This window comes from Salvelinus sp. IW2-2015, unplaced genomic scaffold, assembly GCF_002910315.2.
Source record: "Salvelinus sp. IW2-2015 unplaced genomic scaffold, ASM291031v2 Un_scaffold2228, whole genome shotgun sequence".
Classification (NCBI taxonomy): Eukaryota; Metazoa; Chordata; class Actinopteri; order Salmoniformes; family Salmonidae; genus Salvelinus; species Salvelinus sp. IW2-2015.
The window spans coordinates 35,125-44,273 of record NW_019943558.1 but is presented as its reverse complement, the minus strand read 5'-3'; the positions used below and the strand labels follow the sequence as shown (position 1 = coordinate 44,273).

General features: G+C 43.8%; 1 protein-coding gene across 1 annotated transcript; it reads left to right on the top strand.

Moving 5' to 3' along the window:
* Positions 1 to 319: 319 nt before the first annotated feature.
* LOC112073325 (TBC1 domain family member 17-like) lies at positions 320 to 8,924 on the top strand. The gene is given in 17 exon segments (XM_024140645.2): positions 320 to 627; positions 1,713 to 1,808; positions 3,533 to 3,610; positions 3,693 to 3,810; positions 3,936 to 4,119; positions 4,405 to 4,516; positions 4,600 to 4,770; positions 4,966 to 5,091; positions 5,219 to 5,322; positions 5,439 to 5,533; positions 5,633 to 5,749; positions 5,890 to 5,990; positions 6,099 to 6,198; positions 6,427 to 6,524; positions 6,653 to 6,769; positions 6,868 to 6,954; positions 7,074 to 8,924. Coding segments are annotated over 17 exon segments (1,929 nt in total). The 5' UTR covers positions 320 to 597; the 3' UTR covers positions 7,269 to 8,924.
* Positions 8,925 to 9,149: the final 225 nt, after the last annotated feature.

Sequence of the window (9,149 nt, the reverse complement as noted above, 5' to 3'; positions counted from 1 at the left end):
CAGTTATCAAAACGTTACACCAGGGTAATCCTAAATTAAATACAGGCCTTGTTTTAAGTGTTTCTAAAATCCCCTATGGGAAAAATGTATGGTGGAAAAAAGATTGGAACCATTTCCCGCTTTGACCACTAGGGTTTATGGGTATTATGATTCATACGGTGGTACTCTTGCCACGTTAAAAACAACTGGGAAAATACGTCATCGGTTATCTTCAGGTCGGAAAGTCGGACCTCTAGAAAGAGGCCCGACTTCCCGAGTTGGAATTCCGAGTTGGATAACTGTTCTAATCGATTTTCCGAGTCGGAGCTAGTTTTTTCCGAGTCGGAGCTAGTTTTTTCCGAGTTGGAGCTAGTTTTTTCAGAGTTCCCTGTTGTTTTGAACGCACTGAAGTCGGAAGTTGGAGATTTCCGATTTCCCAGTTGTGAGTTCCCCGTTGTTTTGAACGCGGCATCTATTCCAATTTAGACGTGCCACCACCTATGATTGGTTGATGTTCCTGACCACCTGACTGACGTATAACGTAGACGGGGCAGTCTATGAAGGCGGAAGTCTTCTTCTGACGACATTTGTTTTGGGAAAAAGGCTAGTGGAAGAAAAATGGAGCCAAAGGCTGAGACTAGTCACAAGGTAAGCGCAATGTGTTGAAATTGAAGTTTAGATTTCGTCTGATTGATTCGGTCTGTATTAAAGGGCCGCCAACTAAATAAACTCGGTTATCACCATTGTAGCTAGACTATCACCTTCCCAACAAAGTCGTGTGATATTTGGGGACGCTGACGTAACTACAGTAACAGTTAGCTAGCTAGCTAACGTTAACGTTATAACAACAAACAAACAAGCTAGTTTCATAATTATTTCCAGATTAAATTGATATTTGCTGCTGTGATATATTACTTGTTCAATAAATTGGTCACTAGAAATATCATCATAGCTGTGCTATTTTCCACGCAGACTTCAATGTGTAAAGCAATAAGCACTGCTTATTGCACTGTTTACAGTGAAGAAAGGGTCCCGAGGCCGAGGATCCCCATTCCATAGAATTAGCATTGTAAACTTCCCTGTGAATGTGATTACGGTATCTAACTAACTAAACGTTTGAGCAGTTCGTTGCTGGAGGATGGCTTATGTAATAATTCACATTAATTGATGTCACAGCTGGCAAATTATTATTGATTATACATTTCGGGTAATATTCAGGATAGATATGATGGTATATTGTATGGAAGCTAGCTAGATCTATCCAATTGGGTTCAGTCAGTTTAAGTCCAGTAGGGTAATTCGATTCTGAGCTGCAGTAGACACAAATCAAGTGCTATTTGTCACATGCGCCGAATACAAATGCTGTAGACTTTACCGTGAAACGCTTGTTAAAAAAATATAATGGTAACACAAGAGAAATAAAATGCACAGGAATGGAGCTTTAAACAGGGAGTACCAGCACCAGACACTACCTGGGAGAAACCCCTGGCAGGCACACAAGTGGAATCACTGTGTGAGTGACTCATAGTGTTCATGTGACTCTATTTTGTAGGCTACAGTAAAGTCAGCTAACTCATCGTCTTTGGGATGTCATATGATTGTCATTCCCCACCCTATTCCCACTCGATCGTACTTTCTGATTCATTGCACTGGAATGCATGACATGACATTTTGCCATTAGTTTTCAGAGCAAATTATATTCTATTAATAGCATATGTTGTTTTGTCACACAGCTGGTGTTTGAGAAGGAGGGGGTGTACCTTCACACCAATGCCAAGAGGAGCAACCAGGACACCACAATCCCAGGATTCATCCGTATAGTGGAACGGGTAAGTTGGGCTTCTCCCATAGACACCATATTTACAGTGAGCTCCAAAAGGGGTGGGTATAATTTGTGGAACGTTCCAAAAGGAATCTGTCCAAAAACCAAGTAAAGTACAAGGAGGTTGCCAACAAACAATGTATACAAAGTAGCATGATCAATTCACCTAGCTAACTATCTGCCGAATAGGCATCAGCTCACCACGTAGCTTATTCTTAATGTTTGTCCATAGACTACCAGAGTGAGGACAGACATTTTTTGTAAAAAGTGAAAAACTTAATGAAATAGCCCACTCCTTACCCGGCATCTTATTCTGCCGCTATACAACTTTGTATGCGTTGATTGTTGGCAACTTTGTTATTTACAAAGTTTTTGGAACAGATTCCTGTTGGAACGTTCCACAAATTATACCTACCCCTCCAAAAGTATTGGGACAGTGACACATTTATTGTTTTGGCTCTGTACTCCAGCTCTTTGGATATGAAATGATACAATTAATATGAGGTTAAGGTGCAGACTCTGTCAAGTTTAATTTTAGGGTATTTTAACTTGCTTAGGAGTTACAGCACTTTTTTTAGGGGACTTCAAGTATTGGGACAAATTCACTTATGTGTATTAAAGTAGTCAACGTTTTAGTATTTGGTCCCATATTCCTAGCATGCAATCATTACATTAAGCTTGTAAACCTACAAACTTATTGGATACATTTGCTGTTTGTTTTGATTGTGTTTCAGATTCGATTCAGATTTTGTGCCCAATAGAAATTAATGGTAAATAATGTATTTTGTAATTTTGGAGTCACTTTTATTGTAAATAAGAATACAATATGTTTCTAAACACCTCACATTATTGTGGATGCTACTATGATCACGGATAATCCTTAATCAGTTGTGAGAAAGTTAGAGGCATAAATATCATATCCCCTCAAAAATGTTGACATCTCCTGTTACTGTAATGGTGAAAGGTTAGCATGTCTTGGGGGTATGATAACTTTCTAACTCATCATTGTATCATTTCAAGTCCAAAGTGCTGGAGAAGAAAGCCAAAACAACAACAAATTGTCACTGTCCCAATACTTTTGGAGCTCAGTGTATATGAAAATATTGCCCCCCGAGTGGCACAGCGATCTAAGGCACTGCATCACAGTGCTAGTGGCGTCACTGCAGACCCGGGTTCGATCCCAGGCTGTGTCGCAGCCGGTTGTGACCGGGAGACCCATGAGGCGGCGCACAATGGAGGGTTTGGTTGGCTGGGATGTCGCGCTCTAGCGACTCCTTGTGACGGGCCGGGCACATGCGTGCTGACATCGGTCTCCAGCTGGACGGTGTTTCCTCCAACACGTTGGTGAGGTTGGCTTCTGGGTTAAGCGAGCAGTGTGTCAAGAAGCAGTGCGGCTTGGCGGGGTCATGTTTCGGAGGACTCATGGCTCTCGACCTTCGCCTCTCCCGAGTCCGTACGGGAGTTACAGCGACGGGACAAGACTGTAACTACCAATTGTATATCACGAAAAAGGGGTAAAAAAATATTACTATTGGTTGATCGAAAACCAATTCTAGTCGTATTCAAAGTGTACTCATCCCTGTGGTGGGAGTCTTTGTCATCTAACTTTGTTTTGCTTCCTTTAGTCAAACACATAGGCCTATAGATCATATACAGTATGTCCTTTCTTCTTAGCTTTAGGCTATGACACATTATTCTGGACTAGACTAAGGTGTTTGTCTATGTTTACAGGGTGGGGAGCCAGCTTTGGAGTGGAGCGCACTAGAGGACGAGGGCCGCAATGCGGCTGCTGTATTCTACACTAAAAAGGTGAGCGCTTGTTTAATACACTAGTGACACACATCACTCTGCTTTCTTCATGTTCTTTATATATGGCCTGTCTTCCTGTTAGGATGGAGAAGGAGGGGTGGAGGACACCAACTTTGACCCTGGCTATGAGCCAGACTGGGCAGTCATCAGTACAGTGAAGAGAGACCGAGTCAGAGAGCACCCCCCTGTCAAAGAGACAAGTACGTAGACTTTTATAACTTGCCTTCTGCGTTTGTAATTCTCATACTAGGCTATACTCACAAGTGTGTTTGCAGCAAGTGTATAGTGCTATTCTTGATGTTGATGTCTCCCCCTCTGTTCCCAGGCCAGTGGTCGTTCTCCCTGCCTCTGTCGGAGCTGTACTCTCTGCGACGGTCCCGTTTCTCCCTGGGCCGTAACTTCCTGGTTTTTACCAGCAGGGGTGGCCACCCCCTCCCTCCTCTGCACTTCCACAGGGGGGGCACCAGGGAGCTGTTGAGGGCCCTGCAGCGTTACATCATCCTGGCCCCGTGAGTAGCAGCAGACAGCCAGCTCTCTCTCAGATCAATGCCTCAGAGGAATTCAAGGCATTTCACTGGCATTTAACTGGACTCTGAACAGTAGAGTTTAGGAGCTGTTGTACCCAACCCCTTACTACATATATTTTGAAGCGTCTTTTTCATACTTTCTCTTTCTTGCTAGCGTTTTCTTTTATTCTGAGCTTCTATATCTTCTCTGTCGCTGTCTGTGTCTCTTACTATCTCCCTGACTGTGTCTCTTACTATCTCCCTGACTGTGTTTTTCTCTTGTTTTAGATCACCTGTAGATGGTCGTCTCTTCCTAGCGTATCCCCATGACTCTGGGGCTCTCTCTCAGTCCTTTGATGAGCTGCACCTCTTTGACGATGGAAGCTCCGACCTCGTCTCTGTAAGTCTTGTGTTTTGTGTGTGCTATTCTTTGAGAAGGTGTAATGTGTGTGTTTATAATTATATTAATCTCTTTGTTTCCAGAGGTTTATCCAGGACCCTTATGCCACCACCTTTGGGGGATTCTCCAAGGTCACCAATTTCTTCAGAGGGGCTCTACGACCACCAGATTCCCCCTTCCACTCCCGTGGCCCTCAGGACCACCATGGGCCCCCCTCAGCTGACGACGAACCAGGCTTTGAGCTCATCACCTGTGTAAGTGGGGGGATGGGGGTGGAGATGTAAACTCATCACTAGCCCTGACATCTGTGGAGTAGATGGAGAAGAGGATCTCACTTTATAGCATCCAGATGTTGGCTGTAACATATGGATGGCGATATCATTCAGATGTTGGCTATAAATTACGGATGGCAATATCAATGGTGAGAGTTTTCTTTTTGGTGGCACCAGGGGGTGGAGCTTGGCCCTAAACCAGACGTAATCAGGGGACAGCCTCTCGACAAATGGGAGGAGTTCCTGGACCCAGAGGGGCGTGTGAAGGACCCACAGCAAATCAAAGATCTGGTCTTCAGGGGGGTAAGACCTTACAGTATAATTCCTCTCTTGTAAAAAAACACCTGACCCCCATCTTCCATCCAAATGTGTTTTGCGGTATAGTGTCTACACCATGTCATTCAAACCATCACTTCTTTCCCTCTCCTAGGGTATCACACCATCCCTGAGGAAGGACGTGTGGAAGTTTCTGCTGGGTTTCTATCCCTGGAATAGTACTGTGAAAGAGAGGGAGGACATTTTGAGGATGAAAACGTTAGTCTCTTACTATCTCCCTCGCTTGTTATTGCTCTCTTATCACAGACTGGGACTGTTGTCTAAACGGGAGTGAGTAAATTCATCTCAACGCCTCTGTGTTTCTCTGTCTTCAGAGATGAGTATTTCAGAATGAAGGTTCAGTGGAAGTCAGTCAGTGAAGAGCAGGAGATGAGGAACTCCCTCCTCAGAGGATARCGCAGCCTGATAGGTRGGTGTTGCTGTCTGTTAAACATGATCTCACGCSTCATTGGTTGACACACATTTTATGATTTGTTACTTATCTGTTCATGTTGTTTTGATTGGACAGAAAGGGACGTGAGTCGGACGGACAGACACAACACCTTCTTCTCTGGCAACGACAACCCAGGCCTGACTCTTCTCAATGACGTGCTGATGACATACTGCATGTTCAACTTTGATCTGGGTAAGCCACTCCCCTTGTCCTTACYRTTGAAAGTTCAAAGCCATTGTATCACATTTCAACTGTATTTATTATCAATATCTCACACCTGACTCTCCTCTCTCCTTGTGGTTCCTGTTGTCTCTCTCTTTCTCTCCCTGCAGGCTATGTCCAGGGGATGAGTGACCTCTTGGCTCCTCTCCTTTTTGTCACTCAGAACGAAGTGGAGTCCTTCTGGTGTCTGACAGGTTTTATGGAGATGGTGGTAAGCACCTTACTCTCTTGTTAAATACTCATATATTACCACAGTGTTAAAACATAACATTATACATTTATACACTCTTTTAATGTTCTCTCTCTCTCCGGCCCTCAGCACCAGAACTTTGAGGAGTCCCAGGAGGCCATGAAGCAGCAGCTCCTTCAGCTCAGCCTGCTGATGAAGGCTCTGGACCCTGAGCTCCTTGACTACCTGGGTAAACAATGACTATCACTCAGTTACTGTGTTTCTCTCACACTTCACCATAACCCAAAAGTGTTATTACTCAGTGAGGTAGACATTCATCATGCAGTCTATTCTCCAATCAGCCAATTGATTATATTTGACCTTAACTCAAGGTGTGTTATGTAACTACCTGGATGCGTAATCCATTGACATAGTAAATTCTTCACATTGTTATGTTATTATGTTGTCTCTCTTTCAGACTCCCAGGACAGTGGCTCTCTGTGCTTCTGTTTCCGATGGTTACTGATCTGGTTTAAGAGAGAGTTCTCCTTCGAGGACATCCTGTCCCTTTGGGAGGTGAGTGGGTGGATACTACTCAACACACAACACTCATTAGAAACACTCACATGTAGCCTAGGCTCTACACACTATATGGAAAAAACACCCTTCTTTTTACAATATATGTGAGCACTGTTCTGTACTAGGTTCTTTGGACTCGTCTGCCCTGTGAAAACTTCCATCTGCTGATGGCCGCTTCCATTCTGGTATCACAGAGGGGGGAGTTCATCGGCTCTGACCATGACTTCAACACTATTTTGAAGGTTTGTTGGAAATGTGTTTGAAGTTATTTTTCTTAATGATGTTGTCTTTTTGTTTGTGTGTACAGTACTAAGGACTGTGTATATGTCTCTATGTGCAGCACATCAATGAACTGACCATGAAGCTGGATCTGCAGACAGTCCTACGAGGAGCAGAAGCTAACTACCTACAGCTGGCCTGCTGCAAAGTAGGGAATATCTTAGAGGAGGATACATTCATTTGGACATGATATATTTAACATATTGTGTATTGTCATCTAACTGATCTAACCTCCTCTCCTCTCCCCATTCATTCTCTGTCTCTCAGGAGCTGCCGGTGAAGGTGCAGGAGGTCATTGGCCTGTACGTTCCCCCCAGCCCTGATGTCGAGACGAGCCCAGAATCAGAGTCGCATGAGACGCAGCAGCTTCTCAGCCAATCACAGGCAGCAGCTACGGAAACGAGCCAGTCAAGTAACAGCACTGCTGCTGCAGCAGCACGCCCTCGCCCTACCTACCCGTAACTCTGAAGGACAGGTTGATTGACATGAGGAGAGAAAGCCATTAACCGATGTGAGGTGTTTCATAAGGAAGATATGCGCTCAATGGCCAGTTGAAAATGTTTCTTTTATTTTGTTACACCCATCTAGTACCGAGTCGGACACCCTTTTGCCTCCAGAACAGCTTGAATTATTCAGGACATGGACACGTTGCTCAATTGATATCAAGGGACCTAACATGTGCGAAGGAAAACATTCCCCATGCCATTACTTTACCCGCCACCAGTCTGTACCGTTGACACCAGGCAGGATGGGTCCATGCACTCACGCTGCTTACACCAAATCCTGACTCTGTCGTCAGCATGATGCAACAGGAATCGTGATTTGTCAGACCAGACAATGTTTTTCCACTCCTCAATTGTCCAGTGTTGGTGATTGCGTGCCCACTGGAGCAGCTTCTTCTTGTTTTTAACTGATAGGAATGGAACCCGGTGTGCTCGTCTGCTGTAATAGCCCATCCGTGACAAGGACCGACGAGTTCAGCGGTTCAAGATACCATTCTGCACACCGCTGTTGTATTGCGCCGTTATTTGCCTGTTCGCTTGCATGATTCTTGCCATTCTCCTTCGACCTCTCCTCAACGAGCTGTTTTCGCCCACAGGACTGCTGCTGACTGGATGTTTTTTGTTTGTCGCGCCATTCTCAGTAAACCCTAGACACTGTCCTGCACAAAACGCCCAGGAGGGTGGCCGTTTCTGAGATACTGGAACCGGCGCGCCTGGCACCAACGGTCATACCGCACTCAAAGTCGCTTAGGTCACTTGTTTTGCCAATTCTAATGTTCAATGGAACAGTAACTGAATGCCTGTCTGCCTGCTTTATATAGCAGGCCATGACACTCACTGTCTGTAGGAGCTAACCATTTTTGTGAATGGGGTGGTGTACCTAATAAACTGGCCACTGATTGTATATTGGATGATATGGGGCATAGGAGAGAGAGTTTGATAATGTACTGTAGTACACGATGAGGGTTGCAGACTGTTACCATCTCTGACAGACGGGGCATTATCCAGTGAACGGTGAGAGGTTGTTTTTTCATCTATCCCAAAATATTGAAATGGTCTATATATGCAGTGCTTTGTCTTTATATAAATACCGCAATACATTTTTTTGTTTCCCTTAAGTCTTTTGTGTGAATCCAACTTATGTCCAGTCATTTATATTTCCATTTGTGTACCTGTCTTGTGAGAATTTCTTTGTCTTTTTCTTCATTTTTATTCTCTCCAAATTCTTCTTTGTGTGAAATACTTCAATTTTTTTTAAATTGTCTGTTAAATTGTTTGATCCCTGTCTTTCTATCTCAGCCCATTTGTCTCTTTTTAATGGTGTATCATTGTGGTCTAAACTGCATTAGTTTCACCTTGTTGTTCTCCTGTTCCTTCTATCCATGCTCTCCTCTCTATTGCTGTCCTTCTCACTCTAAGTCATTCTAAATATAATATGAAGAATAATCTTACTGACAGAGCATGACAAGTACTATAAAATGCCTGCCTCATAGAGTGTTATACATGCAGTACTATAATGTTTAAGGTTTTTAACTACCGGTATTATGTCATAACAATATTTTCACTTACCTGAAATTGCTGAATCTTACCAAATAAAGGGTACAAAAATAATCAATTACTGGTGAAATTGACAATTTTTTTCGGATGTTGTTTACTAGTCATATGTTCCCACCGGACCGTGTGACCCCCCCCCCCCCAATTCTGTTAACCCTCCACTACCCTCCCAAACTATTCATCCTAACACTCCCATGAATCTTAATGCATGACTGGTCCATGCCCTCTCCCTCATCTCAGTTCCATATGAAGTTTTAGACATGGAAATGCTAGTACGTATAAGAGA